The 27,782-nt window shown below is 36.7% G+C and overlaps 2 protein-coding genes across 2 annotated transcripts; both read right to left on the reverse strand.

Moving 5' to 3' along the window:
• Positions 1-704: 704 nt before the first annotated feature.
• smpd1 (sphingomyelin phosphodiesterase 1) lies at positions 705-5,310 on the reverse strand. The gene is made up of 6 exons (XM_052567744.1): positions 4,846-5,310; positions 3,301-4,076; positions 2,455-2,626; positions 1,901-1,977; positions 1,436-1,581; positions 705-1,136 (listed from the first exon to the last, which is right to left on the reverse strand). Exons 1-6 carry the CDS (start codon positions 5,068-5,070, stop codon positions 739-741), a joined length of 1,794 nt encoding a protein of 597 aa, XP_052423704.1. The 5' UTR covers positions 5,071-5,310; the 3' UTR covers positions 705-738.
• A 1,008-nt stretch (positions 5,311-6,318) lies between these two features.
• Positions 6,319-26,441, reverse strand: LOC127966624 (integrin-linked protein kinase). Its single transcript, XM_052567748.1, has 13 exons — positions 26,275-26,441; positions 24,343-24,623; positions 14,709-14,874; positions 14,336-14,431; positions 13,480-13,576; positions 13,248-13,331; positions 13,007-13,092; positions 12,812-12,921; positions 10,612-10,739; positions 10,276-10,397; positions 9,560-9,659; positions 9,091-9,221; positions 6,319-7,880 (listed from the first exon to the last, which is right to left on the reverse strand). Exons 2-13 carry the CDS (start codon positions 24,429-24,431, stop codon positions 7,731-7,733), a joined length of 1,359 nt encoding a protein of 452 aa, XP_052423708.1. The 5' UTR covers positions 24,432-24,623; positions 26,275-26,441; the 3' UTR covers positions 6,319-7,730.
• Between the last annotated feature and the right edge of the window lie 1,341 nt (positions 26,442-27,782).

Below are 27,782 nucleotides of genomic sequence, written 5' to 3' on the forward strand. Positions count from 1 at the left end.
AACAAAAGTTACATTGATTCATTTAATGCATAGTTGCTCAATCTACTTTTCCCAACAACAACATAGTGAACCCAAAATTTTTGAATTGTAATGCACATGGTTTAAATCTAGAAACAAATCACCTTGCAAAATAATTATTAATCACGAACCTCAGACAATCCATTTCAACATTCATAAAATCCCACTAGAATCGCAAAATCATTTTCAGCTATTGTGACAGTTCACACAAAGAGAAACAATCACATGACCACAGGATCTCTTCATCCTTGCATGAACAATTAAATTAAACGACTTGTGGTTGAAACCATTTTCTTTTACAATAAGCCTTCAGCAGGCTCCAGTGTGCAAACTATAGGTCAATGTGGGAAGTGATAACACAGAACACTTCTAAAGTGACAGACCACAATCCGATCAAGAGTGACGCAAATCAAGCTGAACCACATGAGTGAGAACGAGTACAGAGATGTTTGAGTAGTTGTGGTTTTTATGAGGCACTAACACGCCATGATTCAGTGAAGTCACTAACTGTTCCACTGTCAACCAGTTATACTTTACTTTGGTTCTCTGCTCTAAAGTCCACATCTTCACAAAACTGCTCTTTTTTTTTAACCCCATCTTGACAAGATACCTTACAGCTTTGAATAGTGGTCTATAGCAAGTCAGCTTTTGATGATTTCAAGTGCAAACATAAATGCTACAAAAAGAACCCATTAGAATTCTATTTATTCTCATATTTTCTCAACACATCGTCTTCCTAACAGAGTGTTTATCTCCATGCAGCACGTCACACTGTGTTACGAGGTCGTGTCGTCCGCTGTGTAGAAGGCAGATCAGTGAAGTCTTGCAAGTGTCTGTGCAGGGCTCTGAGACGTGGCCTTTATGAAAGAGGTACCAGAAGAGCTGGAAGACACGGTCATCATTCTTCATGACTTTGATCAAAGCGTCCATGTCTGATGGGAAGAGTGTGGACAAACCGTAGGCCTTAGACGCACGGTACAATAAGGTCCAGGAAGGGCTGGGGTCAGGTTTTGAGGGCTGGTTGTTGGCCAGAGTCAGGTTCAGAATAAAAGTCTCGTGATCCAAAACCATGCGACTGCTGCCTGGGTAGTTTCCATCCACGTAATACACGCGATATCCTGACCATAAAACATAATAATAAAAAAAAGCATGTTATAGCAATAAGCTACAGTTTGGTGTAAATAATGCTATAAAAATAATAAAAACGAGAACGTAAACTATATGCAAAAATAAAATAAATAATTTAAAAACAACATAATACAATGCTAAAATGAAAACAAATTAAAATAATTACATAGTTAAAAAAAGGCAGGATTCAAATGATTTATTTTTAAAATTATAAATTAATAATTTTTTTATTATATTAAATGAAACAAACAAAAAAAATATCTATCAACTAATATAGCAGAGTGAGCACCTGGGTTCAGGTTGACAAAAGTGGTCACACTTGGGGCGATGAAAGCCACACTTAGCGGACGAGTCAGTGTATCTTCATCATAGAACATCTGAAACTCATCAACATGCGTGTGTCCAAAAAACTGTCCAGTTATGGTGCTTTCATATCTGGAAAATGAAAGAGAATTATAGGAAGGAGCCAGACTGCTTGCTAAAGTGAACCATTAACCACTGCATTAGATACACCTCCTGGTACATATGGCAAATGGCAAATAAAGTTTCAATCAAATCTCAAAACCAGCCAGTTACAGTCAACATGACCCATTTTTGCAACAGTATGTCGTATATATAAAACTTATCATAAAAAGAGACTATGGAGCTGTTATAAGCCTTTAGGTCACAGTCACGCAGTTGTGTTGATTCAACCACGGGTTACAACAGATGAAAGTGAACTCTGGCCCATACAGCGTGTTCACAAGCACCTGACCTGTTCACTATATGATAGTAATTCCAACTCCAACTGCTCAAGCAGAGTCCAGGGGGGATGTGACCGATGATGTGGACCTGAGAGAGAGCAGCGGAAACAGACCTGTGGTTAGATCTGGTTCTTAAACAACAACAACAACAACAACAACAAAAAGACAACAAAGAAAAGTCCAGATATTTAACTTAAACCAAGATTTTTGGGGGTTTTTTTAGAAAAAAATAAAAAATTGTGGACCAGTTACAAAATAACTTGAGTAACATTTAGTAGTAGAAGGATCATTGGCATTGAATATATAATGTCCAAATACAAACAAAAGTGCAAAAGCAAAACTGCAAGTTAAAAACTGAAACGGTCTCACATCCGCTTCTATCTGGTCTGACTCGTGATACGTTGCCTGGATGTTTAAACACCTCCAACCCACAAACACGAACATTGCAACTGATTAAACTGCTGCAGCGAGCAAACGACTTCAACATTCTTGTCTGTTTTCTTATGTTCTTAACACAAAGGAAAGAGGTTTTCTGGCTTCTCTGATGTTTGTAAACTTCTGGTACCTTCTCTCCCTTGTTCTCGGACACTTGTAGGATGTGTATGAGCCACTGGAGCTGATCCGCCGGGTCTGTGGAGTTCACCATCAGCCAGTAGTTCTCTCGCGCACAGAAGTTCATGTTCAGGGACACCACCCTCAAACCACGCTCAACTTCAACCGTGTAAAACCCTCCACGCCTAAAACAAAACACACATTATCAGTAAGTATGTGTTGATAATAATAATAATAATGACAATAATAATGATAAAATAATAAATTAATTATGTAGTAGTAAAACAACCACCAACACAACAACAATAAAATGTTAAGGAGGACATAAATATCCAAACAGACACATGATATAATATTACAAAAACAACAAATAAACAAAATAAATATTATATTAAATGGTAATATCAAAAACAACAGCAACAGCAATAATAATAAAAAAATAGATGCATTCCAGGAGGAAAAAAAAAATGCAAAATCGCCGCATATGAAGCAAGTAAGGAAGTAAAAAAAAAAATTACAAAAATATAAACATGTATAACATATGTAGTAAGTTAATGAGTAAGTAAATAAATGACGATTTTATTAATATTATTATTATTATTATTAACAAATAAGATACATTCCAGGGGCATACATATCAAATATACAATAAATAAATTCATAAAAATAATTCAATTAAATAAAAATAACTAACAATAAGGTCATATTATATTACAAAAAAAAATTAAAATAAAATATAACAATAATAATTATTTGACTGTGTATTTATCAGTGACAATATGTCATCAAAATGTGATGTAAATTAATGTGACCGATTTAGCCAAAATAACTTCTAAAGCATTTTCCGTCAGTACTTTACCGTATCGTCTCCAGGGCGTCCTCTGGCAGCCAGGGTGCCCACTCCTCAGCCATGGTGTCATAAAGCCAGCGGGATGACCGATTGCCATGTACAAACGGAGGAGGGAAGCTATTCACCGGTGTGCTCTCGTGATTCCCAACCGCTGGGTAAACGGTTACATTAGGCCCCAGGTGTTTGTGTATGAGTCTAGTGATGGTGACGAGCTCGTTCAGCTGTTGTGCCCGGGTCTGAGACCACACGTTGTGTGCTGGAATGTCTCCTGTCCAGTAAACCCAATCCCATGGGCCAGATTTGGCAACGTTTTGGAGAAGGTTCTCCACTGTGCGCAGAGGCAGGTCACAATCGCCATACGTGCCCCAGTATCCGGCTCCAGTCTGCTTCCAACTGGCTCTTCCAGAGTCATTTCGACAGCACAGTGGCATCTTACAGTCCACGAGACTGCCCTCAGCATACTGCGCATCCCAGTGGATATCCGTGAGGAAGAGAATTCGGCTCTGTGGAGAACCCTCTTTGGGAGGTTTGGGCGGTTTAACAGGGGGTTTGGGGACCTGCGGCAGGGACACATTCCAGGGTGCATAAATATCAAAATGGCCACATGTTGGTCCCACCAGTAGAGCGCAAGCCTCCGAGGGCCAGAGGAAGGACTCCTGGAGCGCAAGGATGACATCGTTTCGGAAGAGCTCCGTGATTTCTCTGCATACTTGAGCCTCGGCCAGATGCAGTCGAACACAGGCCTCTCCTAAAGCATGCGCCACACGCTCCATGTTTGAGTCACTCTGGTAATAAAGATTTTTGTTAAAGAATGAAAAATAATAATAGAACAACAGATAATAGAATACATATAGAATTACGCATATAAAAATGATATAATATAAATTCAAATAGTATATAAAAATTTTAATAATAATAAAAATGTAACCTAAATTAATTGAATGTACATTAAAAGCATACTATTTTAAAGTATTAACATTAGTTAATTATTTGTATATCTACAAAACTAGTATATTGACATAAAAAGGTATATGATGATAATAATAATAATAATAATAATAATAATAATAATAATTAATAAATTACATTAAAAGCACAGCTACTTAGATTATATACATAAATGCGCTTAAATAACAATAAAAATGAATAATATACACATAAAATTAAGAGTACTAATAATAGTAATACAATAATATAACATTTCTATATATTGCAATAAAAACAAGCATTAACAAAAAGCATAATTTCATTTTATACATATTAATATTATTTAGATACTTAAACACGGATATTTTAAAATGGTTTAAACTAGTAAGTGTATCCGTAAAGGATGGCAGCAATCTCGGGCACGCGCTGCCAAAACGATGCCAAAAAATGCGGTCTAGTAACGTTAGGCAGCTCGGGTGGAGTCATAGGCTCTATCATCATGTTGAGCAAAAGAAAACATATCAAGTTTACTTTTAACTCTACAATATAAGGCGACATTTATACCGACAAGAAAGCCAAGGGAGTTTAAAACGGACAACAACTAGATGAAGTAAATGCTTGTCTCACCAGGAGAGCAATGTCAAGCGTGGCGAAGATCGCTTTACACACCGCGCAGGACATGTTGTGCCAGCTGAACCCGAGCCTAAACCGATCAAACTCCTCCACGAACCTCAGCTGCGGCGAGTCTGTTCCTCCGTCGAGAGGGTATGAGGAACCCCACGGCGCCGAAAACAAAGTCCAGACTAAGAAAACAGCGCAGACGGAGAATAAGCTGAACACCGGGCGCTTCATGCTGGATTCAAGGAGAGCTACACTGAGGTAAACTAACGTTAACTCTCTCAGTCCTCCCTCATAACTCTGTAGTCATAACACATAAAGTCCTCGGCCGACGGCTACAGGAAACTGTGTTATCTTTCAATTTTAGTGTTACGCTTGGGCTGCATATATGAATAAAACAAGAATCCGCGTCTCTTTGGGCGGGGGTGTTTGAAAAGTCCGTCTGTTGTGACAAATAACATAGTACAGCATCCCAGGCGACCCGACCAGTTTATATAGCGTCAGCTGACTGATCACGTGACATGCTGACAACAAAGCTGACAAATCACGTGCCCTACCACTTCTGTAAACATGAAAGTTAGGTAACAGTTAATTTTTTATACAGTATAATATATCAGCATATAGTACAAAAAATTCAAAATTGTTCTATTAAATTATTCAAGAATACATATATTGAAACATTTAATTAAGGAATTAAGCTTCTATTTTATAGCCTGTTTTCATTTTATCGTTTTGTTTTGTGGAACTGTCCAGAGACTGGGGTAAAAAAGAAAGAAAAAACCCAATAAAAAATAATAACTAAAAAAAAAAAAACTCTAGACTGGATTATTATGACCTGAAACTAAAAATGGCGACACACGTTTTAAAACATTAAAAGCAGTTTTAAAAAAGTATTTAGTATTTAATATTTGAAAAACTAGTCAGAAACCAACATTTAGAAATTCTGTTGTCATATGACAATCAAAAACGGTCTATAGATAAAAGTCTACTTTAAATACATTTCCATTTCCATTTATAATTTAGCAGACACTTTTATCCAAAGTAACTAACAACCGAGTAAAAGCAATCAGAGAGCAACAGTAGGTCTAGCTTGTTACGCATAGCGTTTTTTATTATTTTGTATAATAAATTAGAGCAAATAGAATAGAATATAAATATGCAGTTTGTTCATAAAGATAGCATCTATTTGAAAATTTGCTTTGATGTTTTCGGAGATGTGAGCTCCAGGACGTCGTCAGCGGCCATTCTGCGCTTATAAACCCACAGAGAGCGCCTCACCTCGACCAGATCTTCTGAAATTTGCCACAGACTCTGTCTCTATAATGGTTAAACATGAGATGTTTTGGGTAAATCTCACCGGAAGTCTTTGGTCTCAATAATCTTTTTTTTTTTTTTTTTAATCAAATCTGAATGTTTTATGATTTTTTATATATATTAGTTTGCTATTTTATATAGTTTGAATAATTATACAACATTTGGAAATATGTTTTAAAAATATTTTTATTTATCCTGTAGCACATCACATTGCAGCACATTTTCACTGCTTGATATTAATTCGTCAACAACCCAATAATTTATTTTCTGACTGATAAATGAACACAGATTGAAGCATTTAGCAAGGCCAAAACATTTTATTTGTTCTTATTTTCCTTTAGTAAACTAGTTATTAATGAATAAAATATAAACAGCCCAAATCTCCAAAAATAAAGAACAAAGAAAAGCCACATAAAGTTTCATTAAAAACTTCACAGGGATAGAAAACATTGAGCATAAGTTAGATAATCAGTCGGTTTTTCATTATCATCGCGGTTTGCTTTTCAAAATGTAAAAAGTAACACTGAAATAATAAAAAAAAGAGAATATATTTACGCATGTCAAGTATGCTTGTTTTCACCTCTTGCTTTCCTATTACATAATGGCTGGCTGAAAAGAGGGACAGTGAAAGCATAACGAGGAAGTAAATAGACGTAGTGTTTAGAAAAGCAAAAAAATAAAGGCACTCATGGGCTGCCTAATGTATTGCCCGCGAAAAAAACAAAACAAAAACACTTATATATGTATACAGTATAAAAATCTCTCAGATCTCTTGGACATAACATGCTTAACATGTACAATGCAAATCAGAATATAGTTGGAGTGTTAATTACATAACAGAGGACGCAATCATGCATTTGTACTGATCAAGGAAAAATATGTAGTTTTCTGATGCAAGGATAAAAGACATAACCCATGATGCATATGGCAAAAGAGTTCTCACATTTGATGTGATGTGGCTCTTCTTTTGAACATATGGTACCTTAATTTAACATAACAGGTTTTTATAATATGCATCTCCCTGCTATGAGAGGGACAGTACAATCATGATATTATGGGTACTTCATATTTTGGTTACTTAGGCATAAAATTGGCATTAGCTATTGTATCATTGTATCATTGATATTTGCTAATTGTTTTGATGTAATCATCTATGATGTTGTTTTAATAGTGTGAAATGAAGTGAGCAAAAAGATGCATGAAATGTGTGGTTAGATGAAAACTGATTTTACTGTACATTCACTGCATCCAATGACCGTTGCCACCACCACTTCCTGTTTAATGGCTGTAGAAAAGAGGTTTTAAAAGAAGTGTTGTACTGTGAACACTCCAGAGAACACGAAAGGGACTGATGGACATACATGCACAAACACATGTCATTAATCAATGATTGCATGTAAATATATTGGCGATAGTGAGAAGGTGGCTTTTAAAAATGTTCAACAGCACTTCCACAAAGCGTTTTTTTTTTCTTTTTTCTTTAGCAAAGGGCTACAGTGGCATAGAGCACTTTGGTGAGTGGTGAATTTTAAGGCAATACTGTGAAACCAGTGTTTGCGGGGTTGTCCAGCAGGGCTGTTTCATTTGTCTTGCATCTTCTCTAGGATGGGCACGATCATGTCGAATTTGGGCCTCTTGGCAGGATCCTCGTTCATGCAGATTTTCATTAGCTTGCAGATGTGGGGGGAAATGCCCGGCGGGATGGTGGGCCGTAGTCCCTCTAGTGCCACCTAATGAAGAGAGAAGGAATAACCAGTGTCAGAAATGATTTTTTTCCCAAGGAATTAGTATGTTTCTTTATCTGATTAAATTTGGAGAAATTTTGCATTACATAATTTGCTCACTAATGGATCCCCTGCAGAGAATGGGTGCCGTCAGAATGAGAGACCAAACAGCTGATAAAAATGTCAATCTACAAGTAATCCACATAAATCCAGTCCATCAGTTCATGTCTTACAAACTGAAAACCTCCATGTTTTAAAAAAATAAATAATAATAAATAATTTCTTTGTAATTTATTTTCAAAATAGTCCATAAACAATAAAAAAAAGCTTTTTCCATTAAAAATAGTCCACCCATTGTTGTTATAACACGTCAAAATGCACACATTTGTTGACCTTTGTTTAGAAATGTTTGTTTTCACTTCTAGATAGGGTCTGATCTAATTCTCTCCTGATTCAGGCGAGACAACTTTTTCACTGGAAAAAACAATATTATTGACACATTTGAAGTGAAAAACGTCTCGGTGATGATTTTGTTTCTTACAAACATGGAGCTTTTCACTTCAGAAGTCATTAAGTGATGGACTGGAGGATAAGTGTGATGTTTTTATCAGCTGTTTGGTCTCTTATTCTGACGGCACCCATTCACTGATGAGGATCCACTTGTGAGCAAGTGATATAATGCTAAATTTCTCCAAGTCTGTTCCAATAAAGAAACAAACTCATCTACATCTTGGAAGGGTCGAGGGTTAATACGTTTTCAGGAAATTTGAATTTTTGGTGAACCATAACTTTAAAGGTCAGAATTTGTCCCCTTAAAGTGATTTCCTGGTGCATATTAACCTTTGTCAAATATTTTAACCAACCAATCAATCACTCAGTCAATCAGAACAGCAGTGAGAGGCTGAAATATAATACCAAAAATTGTCAATTATTGCTTTTAATATTGTTATGATTATAAGTGATGTTGGTTAAAAGAATTCATTACATGCAAAGAATGTTCCCTCTGGCTGCAGTGCTCAATGAGGTACTTGCAAGTTCATGTGAGTTCAGCGCACTCACAAGAATGGCAATAGTTGTATTATTTTTAGTTTAACTGTGCAGAGGCAATTTTTTCACCATATATTGCATTTGGCGGCATTTTTACCACAAGCACCCCTAAATTATTGTTTCTTTTTGGGTTCAGCTCTTGCTTTCCTAAGTCATTGAATCATCTCACCTTCATGCCAATTTCCATGTTTGATAGGTCAGCGAAGGGCACCTCTCTGGTGACAAGCTCCCAGAGCAACACTGCAAAACTCCACATGTCTGCAGAGCGCCGGTTAATCTCCTCTGGCTTCTTCTGCAGGGCTGAGAAGAGATAAGACATCAGTGAATCAAAATGTCCTATTTAAGGTATGGTCACATCTACCAATTTTCTGCAAATTTCTCTAGGTAAAATCCAGTCATTTCAAAAGGAATTCACGCAACTGTGAATTTGGCATAAAATGCAGATTTCACAATGGGTTCACACTGGTCATGCAGGTTTCCTGCACTGCTACACTACTGATAATAGACATGGAAACCTTCTTGCATTTGTATAAATTTCACTAAAGTGACCATATCTTAGACAAATAAAGTGGAAACAATAAAATCATCTTGAGAAGTTTGAAATGAAGAACTCAGTGAATGAAGGAAAGGAACAGTACCTTCAGGTGCCACCCATGCGGGAGAGTACATCCTACCGGGACACTGAAAGGAGAACTTAACATCTGCCATGCTTATCCTGGCCGTCATGTCTTCATCAATCTGATGTCAATGAATCAATGAGAACAGATTCATAAGGATGTGTGAGCATGAAACAGACAGCTGATTGTGTGTAATGTGACCAGTATAGCTATTAGTAGTTTGAGAAGTTGTTTTGTTGAGGCTTGGCTTTACTATTTTGCTATAAACTGATATCTACTGACATTCCATAAGGCCATTACAGACCATTCATGTTTCTTACTCCAAAATCTTTGATAAAAGCACTGAGAAATCCACTACCAAAAAATGTATTTTCACTGCATTACTGCACAATGTGAAACTCTGAACTTGTGGTGGGATGCACAGAAACTTCAAAGAGAACTGAGACTATTTATAACAGTTCCTGTTCACAGTGGTCTATCTAATGAGACTACATTTATGGAGTGCATTTTCACTGAATCAGTTCGCCATACCATGACAGCAAATAAACAAACACTGAGAGTGTATTTCACATCCACCAGTTAACCCTGAGTATCTAAATTCTGTGGAAATGAATCTAGAGCTCAGCTTGTAACTACACATCTTAATGTTCTCTTGTAAAACAGGAATAGACACTCTGGAAAAACCCAAAGTTGTAGAATTTAAGATTAACAGGAAATGTCTGCTTTAGGTTCCTCACCATGACGCTCTTGCTGTTGAGATAATGCCGAGGGATCATTGGCTCCAGTGTGTGCAGGAAAGCCATTCCACACGCTATATCCAAAGCAAACTTCACCGCTTGCGTCTGATCCACAACAAAATCTAGATGGACAAGAGAATGATAAAGATACAGGTGAAGGATTGACTGGGTTTAACTCAAATTTAAGAATAAAAGGCATCCTCATTTATGTCATTTCCCAAATTTAAGGAGCAATTAAGCGTATTTCTAATTTTATTAAACATATAATAACATTCAAATGAAGTAGACAAACACCAAATGGTCTGTGTGAGACAGTAACGTGTGTGTATTACTCACTGGTTCCCTCGTGAAGCACATTGTAGAGGGAGCCATAGGGCATCCAGTGTGTAATTATGATTGGATGAGGGGCGGGTGGAGACTGACACGCCCCCAACATGGGCAACACGTTTGGGTGGGAGAAGATTCTACAAAAGGGGAAATACCAAGGTGGGAAGAGACACATGAACCGACAGAACAGACCACTAACACGATGGAGATGTTTTTACAGATAAAAAAAACTGAATGATCCGGTTGCAGAGGATTTTCAGTCAATGGTGACTAAAATTGTGTATTGTCACACAAATATATCATATGACTTCAGAAGACTGAATATAGCTCAAGTCATATGGATTTATTTTATGATGCTTTTATGTCCTTTTTGAAGCTTGAAAGTGTCCGTTCATGTGTGACTAGATCTCTCTTAAAATTGCTCCTTTTGTTCCACAGAAGATAGTTACCCATACAGATTTGGAACAGTGTTATTTTAGTATCAGTGTAATTAAACAAAACTACTATTATCGTTTTTATTACTATTTTGAATTAATTTTCATCTTTATATTTAAGTTAACTTTAGTGATTTTTATAAGTTTTAGAAGAATGTAACAATATAGATGAATTATTGATGCATGCTCACCATTTCTTGACAGTAATACTAATATTGTAGTCCCACAAGGGTTGATTCTTGGACCAATTTTGTTTAGTCTATATATTAATGATCTGCCCTCAGTTTGTCCAGAGGTCCAGCTTCAGATGTATGAAAATGATACAGTTGTTTATACTTATGCTAAGACAAAAGAACAAGCTGCCATCAAACTTACTGCTGCACTAAACAAAGCTTCAGATTGGCTTTGTCACTCTCGCCTTACTCTTAATGTGAGTAAAACTGTGGGAATGTATTTTTCGATTAAGAGAGTTGATGAGCGTTATAAATATTGTCGTTTTTTTTTTTTTTATATTTATGATTATGGAAAAAGTTTGATAATCTTCAGGAATATTAGGTACCAATTACCTATACCTGTGCACTTTATGCATACAATAATTCTCCCACATTTATCACACTACAGATCTGTCCCAAATAGTGTTGTCAAAAGACCCGGTACTTCGGTATCATGTCGGTGCTAAAAAAAAGAAAATGTCATGGTACCAGGTCTCTTTAAGTACTGGTGTTACCGAGTACCTGGTCAGCCCGGTTCTTGACGCATAGAGCACTATGATTTCCGCGAAGCAGAAAATGCGGAAACATGAAAATGAAACTTACATTTTAATATGGACAGTCACGGAATTTGTCAAAGTTAATCAAATCAAATCTCCATATGGATTGGTATCTGTAGATGTTAGCTGAAAAGTTTGTTGAAATAAGATTCCTGTGTGTTCTGCGCGTCTCTGTGTGAATGAATGAATGGCAGAGACGTGCGGGTTTGTTTACTACATCATCTGCTGTCTCAATGAGGACATAAATACATAAACAACATCAGCAGAACTGTTCTGAGTCACTTCACAAGTATTTTACGGTTTCATTTGAGTAAAACCAGTGTCAATTTAAAGGTATTCACGGTAGCCCGTCAAAATAAAAGTTCATTTTTAAATAAAGGTATTGTGCTAGAAATATTACTGTTATTTAGTAGAATGTATGTGATACTGCTACTATGGTTGAAAAAAATTATAAAACTTTATTTTTTAAAGAAATAAATCACACAATATTTCTTCCATGTGTCCATGTGTTTAAATTTCATAAATTAAAAGACAAATTAAATTTGGGTGAAACTTGTTTACTGTTTTTTATAATTATATCAGTTGTAGAAAAACTTTAAACACAATTGTAAATAAGTATAAAGAATGGCATTGGTTTTATTTTTAGTGATAAAAAGTTTTTTTTTTTTTTAATTAGCATATTTTTGTGTTTTGCTTTGGTACTGAAATTGGTACCAAGAACCATGGATTTTTACTGGTATCGATACTGAATACTGAAATTTTAGTACCGTGACAACACTAGTCCCAAAAAAACTATAACCACGTTAAAAACATTAGATAGTGTTTATAAAAAAGCTGTGAAAATGCATGTTCCCTGGTAAATAAATGAACTAAATAAAACTATTTAACTAATAATAACCCTGATTTGGAACGATGTGAGGTAAATACATGATAACTGCATTTATTTTTTAGCAAACGGTCCCTTTAATCTGTGTATTCTGGGCACACTGGACTGGAGGTTCATCACCTTAGTTTAGGGTACTCCTCATTAAAGTCACGGCTCTTTCTTGTAGTCCAATCCCGCACATGAAGCATCTTGACCACAATCTCTGTGCCCTGCCAGCGGCCTTTCCACAGCTGTCAGAGAGAGAGCAGAGACATCAGTGCTTCCGTAAACACTCTGAGACATGGGTAGCTATTGTGGTTTGGTAAATGAGCTCACCTCTCCAGAGTGGTTCTCGTTGATCTTGGTCAGCATGGAGAGCTGTTTATAATCTATTCCAGCTTGTTTGTTTAGTGTGCCATTACCTGAAGGCATCATGGGAAAATATACAACAATCAAACCTCAGTTCTGGATAATTCATATCAATCTACAGTTACGCTGAATGACAATGAAATGCTTGTTCGCCAAAGCATCTACATTATAAATGTAAATGAGAATCAGATGTTCTGAGGGTCCTTACGTGGGCGCGTTCGAGTAGTTCCCTTCCAGAAATTGTCCTTGAAAGGAACTTTGGTCAGGCTTTGTCCCTGTTTCTCCGCCAGCTCTGATTCATAAACAAAACAGAATTATTAGGGCTGATGGAACACATAACAGAAACAGACCTTTGAGGCTTCACAATGTTAGCAAACAGACTTTCCAACAAATCTTCTGCTGACGTCACATTTGCAACATTATTAAAGTAGAGAGTTTACCTTTCAGATTTGCAGCAAGCTGTGGTTTGGCCTTGTCCAGTGGAGTTTCTCCATACTTGTTGGAGATGCTCACCAGAGCACCATTATTGACCAGATCCTGGAGAGAATATGAACAATAACATATTCAGTGTGAATAAAATTTTTTGGATTTATGCGCATCTCTGTATTTCTATCCGCCTATTTTTATGCACATTTTGGAAAATCGCTTAAAAAAAAACACTGGATGGAAATACAGAGATATGCATAAATCCTAAAAATGTACATTAAAAACATCTGTGCATAACTGAGTTGGATAAACTTTTTATCCAATAAGAAAAAATTTGACTTTGCACGATTTTTTAATCTAATATGTGTATTTTATTTTGTGATTTCAGCAATTTGAATAGTTTTATTCTTAGTTTACTATGACAACAGTTACCTATGCAATAAAAAAAAAAAAGTAAAAAAAAAAAAATGGAACAACGGAACTTGAAAAATTATGTAAATGAAAATGACACGGAAGTGATTCAAAAGACTTGTGCTATATTCCAAGTCTTCTGAAAATTTGCTAAAGATTTATATGACAAACAGACCAAAATTCAATCTTTTGTTTACAGTCAAGGCATTTGGTAAAATATATCTGCTGCACAGAAGAGAGAAAATCAATTTCTGTATTTTCCCCACAGAACACTCTCATATAGATTCAGAAGACTTTAGGATAATGTACTGCACGAGTACCATGTGAACCACTTTTATGATAATGTTATGGTGTTTGGAAGCTCTAGTCCCCATTCATTATATCATTAACTGCATGGAAAACAGCATTCACACAATCCAGAGTTTCTCATGTTCCCAGCAGAGGGCGCTTCAAACTAACCTCTGCCACCAGGCCATGGGCCCAGAAGCAGGCATAATGGAGAGGGGTGTTGCCATGCTCGTTTGCCGCATTGGTATCTGCTTTACACTGGATCAGCTAGAAAACACAAATCACAACATTAATTAGTATCCAAAAGAGCAAACACAAAATCATCCATTCAAAAACTTTTTTTTTTTTTTTTTTATTAAAAGGTATAAAATAGACATTGTCAGTTCCTTACTCCTTCTTGAGAGTTTGTGTGTGTTAGTATTTATAACTGCTGTTTGCAGCTGTGTGTTTGTTTACACCTTTCTGTGACCGTTGTGGTCACTGTGGTTGTTCAGGTGCAGTTGTGTGTGTTTGTGAGCGTTTATCCGCTATGATCTGTTCACACCTTGGCCAGAATGTCACGGTGGCCGTGACTCGCAGCCAGGTGCAGAGGTGTGTCGTCACCGCGGTTCATCACATTGATGCGCGCCCCTCTCATGATAAGCATGTCCACGACCCCCGAACGACCCTCACGGCACGCCCAGTGCAACGGACTGAACCCATGATCATCCCTGCAAGAAACAAACACACGCCAGCATATTTAAAGACAGTCATAATTATCACATACATACTTAGTTAAAAAAAATAGACTGGCTTCAAACAAGATGGAAATTTCATACGCAATTCAACTGTATTAAATACTAAATTTAGGCATGAATATTTTTATAGTGCATACTTAGAAATAATGACCAACGCCTGAATTCCCCTTTTAGGTGGCTCTTACATACATATTTTTGTATGTATTTGGCCGTTTACGTGCAATAAGGCACACACTCTCAGATGCGTCTTTATTTGCGCGCGCTTTGGGTGCGAGGCGGCTCACAGAAAGGGTCTCACAGTCACAAGAGAATGCAAGTACTGAATTGAGCACTTGAATGTTTACAATTGTAAAACTCAAAAGCATGTGCAAATGATACATTCCATCATCTGTCGCAAGAATTTCCCGCATTACAATCCCAGCTATCCTGTGCCAAAATTCAAGCCCCCATGACAGGAGCTAGGGTTTTTTTTTTGTTGGACTGTCTCTTTAAATCAAGGCAAATTTTTTGACGCAGTGGTTGGCGGTAAACTATCTCTAGTCAGGCTAGTGATCCCGCTCTCAGCTGTCTGTCTCCAGCCAGTTAAATATAAACAGCCGTTAACTGGTCCTTTCCTCCAGATTATGTATACCTCCTCTACCCCCCACAGTTTTAGTCGGAGATCTGAGATCTGAGAAAGTTAGAATAACAACAGTGAGATCAGATCAGAGCCTGTGCATTAGTGCTGCTACTGAGAGCACATGTGAATGAACCACATGGGGGTTTTACTATTAAACCACTGAACGCAACTGCTGAGAGTGTTATAAATAAACGAAGGTAATGTCTGCAGCTGGTGCTCATGCTCATCCCCAAAGCAATTACTTGTAAGCTTTTGTCTTCAATAATGAAGTGTTTGTTGAAGGGCTGGGTGTGTGCAGTAAAGTAGGAAGTCTATGGGTAAATAATAAGGCCAGTGGTGTGGCTAAACTTAGGCTAGCTGCTGAAACTACTCACAAGGTCCTGCCAGAACAGACCAGAACCACCCACCCACCCACACACACACACACACGGTCAAATGGTGGCTTGGTCACAACTGAAGGGGTTAAAGACAAAAACAACAAACCAAATATTAAGACAAATAAACAGGAAGTCATCCCCCTTCCCAAAAATATGAAAAATTAAACAATGAGTCCTGAGCCTCCCAATGGAAATTCCGGAATGTTCTTTATTTTTTACTAAACTTCACATTGCAAGGAAGGAAGATGGGGAAAAACAAAAGAATGCAAGCAAGGCAATGAGAGTGATGAACAAATTAGGAAGGAAAGCAGCAAAGAAAACAAATATAAAAGGAAGAAACCAGGAAATACAGGAAACTAGAAAGGAAAAGGGGGAAAAAATTAAAAAATGAAGAAAGTGGGAAAAAAATGTGGAAGAAACACAGCTAGTAAGAAAAAATTTAAGCAGGAAAGAAAGGTGGAAAGAAAAATAACAAAAGGACAAATTAAAAAGACAGGAATAAAGTTGTAAAATAATCTTAAAAGGAATAGGGAAAACACTGAAAAAGGAAGAGAGCGAAAAGGAAGGGAAAGAAAGTGTAGAAAAGGAAAATGGATGGAACGAAGTGGAAAGGAAATCATTAAGCATGTACAGAAAGAAGAAAGAAAGAAAGCTGGAACAGGGAGAAACAGGAAAAAGGAAGATTGCAGGAAAGAACAAGGAAACAGTAAGTAAAGAATGAAAGAATAAAGTTATAGTATGAAGAAACTGGGAAAGACAAGAAGATAGTTAGAAGGTAAGCTAGAAGTATAAGCTAAAAGGTCAGAGAAAATATGGGGGAAAAAATAAGTGGGAAAGCAAGCGAGCAAGAAAGAAAGATGAACAGAAAAAAGGAAAGAAAAGAAAGTACATGAGAAACAAAGAAAGAAAGAAGGAATAGCATAAAGTAGAAACCCAGAAAAACTGGAGAAATGTTGGGAAGAAAGGAAGCTAAAAGAGTGCAAGACAATAGGAAATTAACAAGAAAAAAAGCAAATATGCAAGTGGGGAAAAAATGAAAAGGAAAGCAGGACAATGAAGAAAGGAGAGCTATCTGTGGTAACTCTTATTACATCACTCAACAGTGCTCCGACACACAAAGTAAGCAGCAGAGGGGTGGACTGCGGAAACCAGAGCGGGAAACACAGGAAATAATATTCCACGCTCTCTCTTCCACCGCTAGCGGCTCCCACCCTTCGCCTGTGTGAGTGAGAGAGTGCTCCGGACAATTCAGATCCAGTTAGTTTCTTTCTCTTGTCCTTGTAAGGACGTGAAGCACACGCTGTAAACCAGCACACACACACACAGAGACACAGCGCACACACACAGAAAGGAATGTTTACGCCAACATACTTATAAATGTACAAAGACAGACTATGTAAACAGAGTCACAGCTGAAAGATTACGTCTTTGAGCCTGAGGTTATACGATCAAACAGTCAAAAGCTCACTTATTAAAAGAGCTTGCTCTGACCAAAAAGCGCTCTGGGGTTGCATTCGGCGATGATTTAAAAGTACAACACCACATCTTAGTTCAGGTTTCTACCTTTCAGCAACAATCTGGTTGAGTGAAAGCTCATACTGAATTAGAATATAAACCGCACATCAGTGAAGCGCCACAGTCTAAAAACACATCTAACAGGGGAGTGAAGTGGGCCAGACTGACGTATATGTGACAGGAAATGTAGTTGGAAAGGATCAAATAATATTGTTGGTACCTTCTGATTTAAACCAGAGATCAAAAAGGATGTACGAGTGTTCTATTTTTAGAATGTGCAGCTAAAAGCAAGAAGTTAAAATACAGGAAGTATTTTAGTAGTAAATAACTCACTCTAAACACTGTAAATGCTTCTGATTGGCCTGAGTTTCAGTAGTTTCAGTGTCTGTTTTAAAACCACCGAGACAAACACAGCTGTAATTTTGTTTGATTCAGGCTTCTGTTCTTCTATCATTAGCTGCTCGGAGTTCTGGCCAGACATCAAGAATGAAAAACAGCCACAAAATGTGTCAGTTCCTCTTTGAGTCACAATCTGCGAGCAGACTTAGTCAACTTAAATGACATTCATTACTAGAGAATCACAAATTCAAAATGTGGGTGCTGATATGGATATTCAATATGCAAAACAACTTAGGCCATCCTTAAAAATATTCTTGTTAGCCGTAACCCGACCGACCCTGTCAATTTTTATTTTTTTTGCTTTTAGTCCGACCGACTTGCCAGTTGTAAATTTGCTTTAAGACCGACCAATTTTTTTTTACTCTTCAAACAACTAATACAAAAGCAATAAAATAATATGAATTATATTTTAGTAAGTACCGTAAATATATAAATAGCCTAGGCCTAAGGCTTAACGAAGGCCACGTTCTTTCTTTTAAAAAAACCTGTGACGTCATCTATGTTTGCACTATACATACAGTCAGCATCTAGTCATAGTTGGGGGTGTGGTGAGGGCGGAGTCGGCATGGGGGAAAACACAGCGAACATCGTGTGTATTCGAATTTCAAAAATGCACATATTGCGCACTTGTAGTCTCTTTTAACTTTAACATTCATTTACACTAGTCCATATCGATATTTGATTCATTGTACAGCCCTACTTTTGATCTATTCATTCAAAAATAGGCAAATTCCGTGACACGTATCACGTAGACTACACCTCTTAGCAGACACGTTTTCATGCGAGTTAAGGTTCGACACTAGGCTACATAGTTTTGCTTAAGGTAGAATGATAAAGCTAATTATATATGCATGCCAGTTTCTGAAACAACCTTACACAGTTTTGATAACGTTAATAATGAACACAATGTAAACGTAGCCTGCCTGTGGTGAAATGCCGACTGCACACATACACATGCTTAGTCTTGGGATTCCATAACTTCCCTTGAACATCTTCACAACTTATTGCTTGTAGCCATTTTGCCCTCCTTTCCTGTTTTGTATGTTTATTAGGAAGGATGTAGAACTTCAATTCATAATTTGCTAGTTTTTTGGCGGTACAGAAATGACACAGCAACTCTTCGGCATGATTGTCCCGTGTATTTAAATTAGCGCCAAGGCATTGTTTTCCCCCAAGGGCTAAATTCACATCACACATCGCGTTCCCGGGGGCGTTCCCAGACCAACCATCTGTATGTATTTGTTAATGGATGTCATACTATGCCCTGTGCATTCGCTTCATCTCATACTCTCATTCACTGTCAGAGTAGTGATGGGATGTTCGGTTCTTTTACGTGAACCGGTTCTTTTATCATCTTCATCTTCTACTCAACTCAATTTGTGAATGTGTCATCGTTAACTATAAATACAGTACAGATATTTCATAATTCATCCCTTATTCTTATTAAACAGAGTCTTTAGAGTTTTAATTATTGTCCAAATTCCCTGAAAACCCCTTTGGCCTATATAATCTAACATAATCTACAATTTAACAAATATAGAGATTAGTTACATTCATCTTAAAAAAAAAAAAAAAAATAATATATATATATATATATATATATATATATATATATATATATATATATATATATATATATATATAGAAATATAGAAATATAAAAATTAACAAACTAGGCTATAAATACTTTGTATTGTAGGCTTGTATTGTTATATTATTATATAGCCTAGTAAAATAATAACACACCACAGATCCTGAAGAAACAGTAACAAAAACACAGTGACAGAAATGTCAGAAATACCGTATGGGTCTGTCACGTGATTAAGGAACGATTCGACCCGAAAGACTCATGAGATGAACTAATCAATTCTCTTTCCGGCTCGGACTGAATGGTTTATCGTATGTTGCTGTCACGTGATTAAGGAATGACTTGAACCCAAAGACTTGTCAGACAAGAGGTGAGGTAAGCTAATCACAGACTGAAGACCCAGGTAAACAATGAATTCATCTTTTCTGTATCTTATAGCATTTAAGTTTTGTATTGTTTGTAGTGTGATCAACGTTTGCGTAAGTACTAAATGTGTTGTGGAAATAACACATAACATTTTAATTACATTTTGCTAAAATGAACCAAATGAACTAAATGACTAGATAAAAGATTAGTTAATTTTGCTGAACGAGTCGGTAAAATGATCCAAACTTCCCATCACTATGTCAGAGTCAACGGTTTGCGATTGGTGATGTTGGCTGCGGCTGCAGTAAACAAAATGTTTGTGGTCACTGTTTAAAGTCATAAGGGTTCGGGCACCATTATACATCGAAAAAAAATTCATTAAAACAGCTCGACACTTTAACCTGGCACGAAGTTCTGGAGAAACTGTGCCCAGATCTTTTCCCATCCCTTCTCCCATCTATTGTAACCGTGAAAGTGTTGGCTGTCACTTTATGTTCGAAAATCTATTGCACGAATCGATTGGACCAACCAACACAAGTTTTGAAATTGAAAATAGGAAACTGATTTTAACGACCTTCTCTTGGAGGGCATCCAGTTTTTTTTATTTTATTTGGAACACCCGTCACACAGCAACTGCAGCTTCGGACACACACGCATAACAGCAAATAATACTTCTGCACTATGTTTCTCTTTTTGCAACAGAAATGTAAATTCTGCCAGTATTCAGATAGTCTCATGCATACAGATACAGATTCGGGCTAGAATCGCCAATGCGATTTTTTTATGTTGTTGTTGAAATTTCTAATCGTAAACACAGCCATGTTGAACATGCAGTAAATGTTTTGGATTATGGTAGTCCACTCTGCTTATTTTTTTAAACTCCTGTTTGTCATTGTGCACGAAACTTCATGCCAATAAATCATCAGAAATATTGGTCTTTACCAATATATTGAATCTTTACATGCGTCCTGCCTGTTGTCCGTGGATTTAGCTATATTTGGTGTTATTTGCCGCATAAAACGTATTTAGACTTGCAAAATCGATTTTACAATCGATTCAATGAACACTTGTCTCTCAAATCAAACAGATTTTTTTTCACAAAAGTGACAACCCAAGGAAGCAAATTAAACGGTCTCTCATTTGTAGGTTGCATCGACACCTAGCGGTGGATACAAGTGAAAATGTATTACAGTACCTCATTGTTTTTCTTCTCACGTGAAATTAATGCAATAAACATGTTTTTTTACAAAGATTTAAATTTGTTTGTGGTCTATATAGCCTGCATCAAAATTTGTTTTGCAATTATGCACCAAAAGGCACGGGTTGAAGACCCAGTCAGTGACGTCACGATATGCTAATTTGTTTAAATTCATACCTACGTAATCGTTACATTGACACTTGAAAATTTTTTTTAAAAAATTATATATATATATATATATAGACCGACCTACTGACCCTTTTTTTATTTTATTTTTTACTGTTACTGCAAACCAATATATTTTTAAGGATGGCCTGATGAGATAAAGCACAGTATTATACACTGCACACAAGCAACATCCAATAAAATGTTAACTTGCAAGAGTACAGAACTGCACATGGAAAGTCTTTGAACACTTTTACTTTTAACAATAAAGTTCTTTAACCATTTCAATCAATTATTATCTGTTGTAATAACTTCTCCTTTGAAATGACCTTCCTGTTCCACTGAACAATATGTTCTATGTTTCATTTGAATTTAATATAGTATGTTGTATTATTAACTTAAAGTTGAAGGTATGTCAATATATCAATAAATGTAATTTTTCAAAAATATTTGCATTTTGAATATTAAAGATTTACCAACATGAAAGAAACATGCGCTGTGTGGAGAGATTTTTATAAACTTTTCCAACATTTTTCTTCTAAAGACATTTCTTGTGGTTTTATTATCATAATAGTGCTGTCTTTGTTAGTGGTGATGAAATGTCAGTTTGCTAAAACCTTGCTAAATGTCTTAACAGCTTTTTTGATATTGCTTAACATTTCCCTTCAGTGGAACAGGAAGCTTATTTTGGTGGTAAAGTTTTTTGTTTTAATGACACATTGCATAATAATAATAAATAAATTTAAAAAAATCACTTATGCATTAAAAACATAGTTCACCCCAAAATGAAAATTTCATCATAATTTACTTAGCCCCATGTTGTTTTAAATCTGTATGAATTTATTGAATAGATGTTATGAAGAATGTTGGTAACCAAACAGTTGCTGACTGAAACTCATACAGGTTTGGAACAACTTGAAAGTCTGTGAATAATGACAGAATTTAAATTTTTGATTTTAAAATATTATACACTTAGAGATAAGGAGATAAAATATAAGAAAGGACAAGTCCAGTTTACAGACTGACATGCTGTAATGTGAAGCATAAACAACGCCCAAGTATGTCTGCTATTTCCTGTCTCCTCCTACAAACACACAAGGTCGTGACATCTCAAGCCATGCTGAAACTCCTCATGGCCCTTCAGAAGAACTCAATCAAACAGCCACTTTCAAAGCATCCAAATCATTTTATTAGGCATTCCTCAATAGGCAATAGTGAAAGGCGAATCCCTTAGCTAGAGTTTTTCTATTTCTGGAAAAGGAAAAACACTTTGAGACGGTTAAGCGGGGAGGGAGAGAGAGAGAGAGAAGTGACACACAGAGGACTGGTATGGCTCAAGTCAGCATGCTTTGGTTGGTGATCTCATCGTATGGAAACTATTCAGCCCAACCATTTCGTTTTAGCCCAGACTGTTCTCTTCTCCCCCTCTTCTGAGTCACTAATTAGACATGGACTCCATCTCACACTGGCTTGAATGGCAGATCTGTAGAGGGTCAACTGTTGTTTAGAGTAGGGGATGCTAACATAAATAAAAATGAAGGGTATTGTTTGAATTTGAGGTTTTGTGCTAGTTGAGTTGGCGGTTTCCCCTCCTCTTACTGGCAGTTTCTCTTGTAAGACCAACATTTCCTTTGTCACATAATTTCAAAGTCACAACTTCAGCCATGTGTAGAGCACAGGAAATGCCTTGATAGTGATCTACATCAGATGCTTCAACACTTTATCTAAGCTGGCCGCTGCCTGCAATCTGCTGATTCTGTACTCAACCATTCATCTCAGACCCGTTGCTTTCTGCTCATAAATCTTGTGGCTGACAGCAAGAGAACGGGTCCAGATCAGATTCCTTACAAGCTCTTGGAGATCTACCTGGACGTTTTCTTCTCTTTTGTGCTTCCCAGCTGTTCTGGGATGTATTAGTGTAGAAAGGCGGGCCGAGGCTGTTTGTGAGAGGGAGCTTGGCAGAGGTGGAGGTATTTGAAGAGGGCTTTACACCATATAGGGCTAGAACTAGAACTCTGGTCTTCAATGTGTGGAATGTTTTCTGTTTAGTTTGTAAGAAACAGCTGGGATATTTCAGGTCTTATTCCTTACAACCTAGTCTAACAACATTCAATTTCACAGAAGGGCTGCAAAATATGGAAGCCAAAAGGAAAATTCTATAATATTTATCATTTCTATACTATTTTGTCTTAAAAAGTAGAATCTAAAGTATTGGGTTTTATTTTAAAAGCTAAACTCAATTTTAAATATTCATATAAAACAAAACAAAAAACTAAATGTTTTAAAAAGTGAATTTAGGCATCTTATTATAATGTACAGTATGAAAAATTTATATTGACACTGAGATTTGCTAATGGTTCAATTTAAGAGTGCATTTGCTTTTATTAAATTATTAGTGCTTTAAAAAAATAAAAAACTTTAAATGAGTGTAAGATTAGTAAGAAAATAGGGGAATTTGGCATGCACACACAAATATCCATTATCGAAAATACTGATAAAAAATAATACAAATATAAAATCTCTAATATTGGCTGAAAACTGATATGGTAGCCACATATCCAATTAATTTACATATCTGATGCAACAATAATGCAATCATTGAATTGAACACATTAGCATCCTATTTAAAGTCATTTTAATTAAGAAATACACTTAGCATTTCACTTACATATTAGCAATATGTGGGCATGTTTTCTTTGGGTAAAATAACTTTTTTTTTTTTTTTTACCAAAAACATTAACTAGTAGAACTGTAGAATTATACAAGAATAATAATTTAATACTAAATATTATTAATGCCTCAAAACCATCTGAAAAGCTGTGTATGCCATGACAAGCCAAATAAACAAATGAAATCCACAACACAGATAAAAGGTGATAAAATCTACCCTCATCATCTTTCACTGCTCCACTGTGCCCAGGGATCAGAAGACAGATAAAAGTGAGGGGTGAACAAAGACATAAGACCTGACAGAAGATCCTCACAAACAGGGCAGTTTCTCCACAATAATACATTTTGAATCTCTCAATGTTTTTGGGGGGCGTGGCCCCTACTGACAGCTGACATCTTCGAATGAGAAAATAAGAGAACTGCTACACCAAGCCTGTACAAAACCACAAAAAAGTAGTCTCTACAACCACACGGCAATCTAGCTAATTACAGCTCTGTCTGAATTCATATCATGACTCATTTAAACACTCCAAAACACACTCACCCCTGGTTTAGGTCGTTCTCTGTGTTGTCCAGCCAGAGGCGGACAGCTACCGCGTTGCCTTCACGGCACTGAGTGAAGATGTCATCCATCTCTGCACCCTCTCTCCTCTCACGCTACCCGAATCTTTCGTCCCCTGCCAGGAGCGTCCTGGGACAGGCGTCTGATGCTGCTGTACCCTAAAGACAACAGGCGAGGGTCTAACAGAACAGCCAGCCACGGGAAGGGTGCGATGGGACAGTCTCTTCTCCGCCACAGGGCAAGTGTCTGGTGTCTGTGCCGCACTGCAAAGAGACGAGCAGAAGGAAGCTCAGATGAGCTGTTTTGAGAACTGCTTGCACAAAAAACACTCACAGTTCAAGTCACCAGGGAACAAAGACTGAAATTTAAAATAACAAACAGTTTCAAGGAACAGTTGACCAGAAACGAAAAGTTCAATGACATGATGCTCAGAGTTGTGGGAGTTGTCATTTTTGGATGAGCTATTCCTTTAATTCACCTCACAGGTTTAAGCAATGGGTTCACATATTTGTTCATTAAAAATGCTGATGAATGGTGATGAATGCATGTGTAATCATACAAGCCTCTGCCTGTTATAACACACATATTTCTCCCTTCCTGTGTTGCTTTAATACTCTGAAATCACTCCAACTCATACATTAGTTAAGAGGTCTTTGCAAAGACCTGTCGTACTTATGAAAAATGACTTGTCTGTTTTAATAGAGAATTAAATAAAGGGCTGTGTTAAAAACAAAACGAAAAATCTTAAATACATGTGAACTGTTATGCATTCTGTATACTTTGTTGAGTGATTTTGTACAAAAACAGACCAAATACAGTTAGAAAGGGAAACAAATGTGTTCGCTTAGAGAAAATGACAGATAAATTAGATTAGAGAGACAAAAGCAGGGTGATATCGATTCAGTTACATATGCATTCAATCACTAAGACACTCGGAGGTAAACATGATAGTTAACACTCAAGAGAAAGAGGAAAAGAACTAGACAGTTTTTTTTAACAGACGACAGGTAGATGTTGGACAGATTGGACAGACAAACAGCAAAATATGCAGAAAGAAATGCACAAAACGAGAGGCAGAAAGAAATGCACAAAACGAGAGACAGACAGGTATGCACGTGGACAGATTGAAACAGGCAAACAGTTAAAAAGGTATGTTTCGAAAGAGAGATAAATATGTTCAAATAGATAGATAGATAGAGAGATACATAGATAGATATATGTTTAAATATACATGTATGTTCAAAGAGAAAGAGATGAATATTTTTACAAGACCACCTATAGAAAGCAAGACAGGCAGGTCAAGAGATAGATCGATAGACAGAAGAGCAGAAAGATAGATGTGTTTAAATATAACCATAGACGTACGTTATGTACAAACAGAATCAGACGAGTGTTTGTTCAAGAAAACTGACAGAAAGCAAGACAGGCAGGTCAAGATAGATAGATAGATAGAATATAGATAGATAGATAGATAGATAGATAGATAGATAGATAGATAGATAGATAGATAGATAGATAGATAGATAGAGTAGGTGTTCAGAAACACAGAAAGGTATTTGCAGCAGACAGACATGTAACGTCATGTGTGTTCTCTCAGTAAGAGTGACACATTAGCCGCGCAGCTAACAGACACTGCAGTCAAAGAGTGACTAAAGACCGAACTGCAGGTGAACTAAAAGAAAGAAAACATGCAGTTTGAATTATAATTTGCTTAATCAAGCACAATGAAATTATTTTTTCACACCAGGCTTTATTCATGGCTATACAACAATATTTTTTTTAGTGTTGTGAGCTAGTTCGCTAATGCTGCTAGCAGTCATATAACGTTACTCCCACTGCCACTGAACTAACTGTTACACGATCAACACTCGATTAATGCTTCTCTCACACTCAATCGATCATAACTATCATTACCTGTGTATATGACCGCTTTTAGCTGGAGTGGATTAACGGTGATGACAGGGACAGTCCGGACCGACACTCTACCACCGTCCACACCCTACTAGTGCCCGTCTGAGATCTCCCCCCCGCCGGCAGACACACACTCAGTCACTCCCCGCTGATCACGCCGCTGCAGCGCCCCCAGCTGGAGAGCGAGGATGAACAAGCGCCTCGGAGAACGATTTTCTCTCCTTCAGAATTATGACTGCCTGCCCTGAGGTTATGAATATGCCATGATATGAAATGGATATAGATTCACGGTCCTTTCCTTTCGCAGTTACATCAGTATTAGAGCCAAAGAAGGTCTGCTGCTCTAATACACATAACATGCAACAATTAACAACAATTACTACAATTAAAATAGCCTATTATTAGTTACTTGTGTCATCAATAATTTTATCAAAAAATAGGCATATATAAATTCAACTGATTCTGAAAAAAATACTTTTTAATTGATTTAATATATTAATTATTTTAGAGTAGATGATTATATTTATTATGATAAGTTGGTTGTAAGGTAGTTTCTAGTAATTTGTAATCTCTTTATGCTGAAGTGATCATGAGGAATTAATGTCTAGAAGATTCTGACATAAGTGTGAAGACTGGAGGTCAACAATCTTCATAATTCTGATGATACATCTTTATTAGCAGAGCCGTAGAAGAAACCGAGATCTGAAACACCTTAAAGAGTTAGTTTACTGAAAAATGAAAATTATGTCATTAATGAATCTATGGAAGCATATGGGTAGCATTATTCAATTTGGGATGTAATATGCAAAATGACAATGCAATATGTAAAATGTCAATGCATTTCTGTATTTACATTTACATTTTCCAATACATTTATGCAACGTTTGGTGCAAAATGAAACTGAAAATTAAATTATATAATTTTCATTTGCCATTTCCTACACCAGTTTTAATATGTAAAATGAATATTAATTTTAATGCTTTATAAGTTGCAAAATTAAAATGAAAATGTATTACGGAAATAATTAGATATGTCTAACACGTTCAAGCAAAAACTGTGGCAAAATGATAATTTAAATGCTATTTTTCTTAAATGCATTAACACTCACAGTCAAGACACTTACGATTGCATTTTCATTTAATGACCCGCAATGAATGTAGTAAAATTCAAAGTGCACATTGAAAATGCATTCCGAGCCAATCACCTCTCAGCCCCCTCCCGCCCTGTCAATCACTGCGTGAACAAGGCGGGGCTTACAGAAGGTCAAGAGACTCAAGTGAGAGAAAATGGACAAGACAGTTGGCCCGTGGCGTGTACGTTTTGATCATTTCGGTTTATGGCTTCAATATTTCATTCGCACTTGTGGGCGGAGCTGAACCGCTGCTTTCATCTGATTGGTCGAATCGCTCCGCTTTCAGCTTGGTCTTTTTATTGTTTCAGGCAGAATAAGAGTCAGTGTCAGTGAAGCACTGTAATGTCTGAAACCACCGATCACTGTTAATTAGCGTAAT

This window comes from Carassius gibelio, chromosome B10, assembly GCF_023724105.1.
Source record: "Carassius gibelio isolate Cgi1373 ecotype wild population from Czech Republic chromosome B10, carGib1.2-hapl.c, whole genome shotgun sequence".
Lineage (NCBI taxonomy): Eukaryota > Metazoa > Chordata > Actinopteri > Cypriniformes > Cyprinidae > Carassius > Carassius gibelio.

Bases quoted from the DNA above. Each gene is read 5' to 3' on its own strand.
- LOC127966624 (XM_052567748.1), bottom strand. From the start codon at position 24,431: ATGGATGACATCTTCACTCAGTGCCGTGAAGGCAACGCGGTAGCTGTC. The intron at 12,922-13,006 runs GTGAGCTCATTT...TCTCTCTGACAG, and splicing joins ACGAGAACCACTCTGGAGAG to CTGTGGAAAGGCCGCTGGCA. The intron at 9,222-9,559 runs GTACTGTTCCTT...ATCTCTTCTCAG, and splicing joins CGCATGGGTGGCACCTGAAG to CCCTGCAGAAGAAGCCAGAG.
- smpd1 (XM_052567744.1), bottom strand. From the start codon at position 5,070: ATGAAGCGCCCGGTGTTCAGCTTATTCTCCGTCTGCGCTGTTTTCTTA. The intron at 4,077-4,845 runs GTGAGACAAGCA...CTTTATTACCAG, and splicing joins CGCTTGACATTGCTCTCCTG to AGTGACTCAAACATGGAGCG. The intron at 1,137-1,435 runs GTGCTCACTCTG...TTTTATGGTCAG, and splicing joins TTTTGTCAACCTGAACCCAG to GATATCGCGTGTATTACGTG.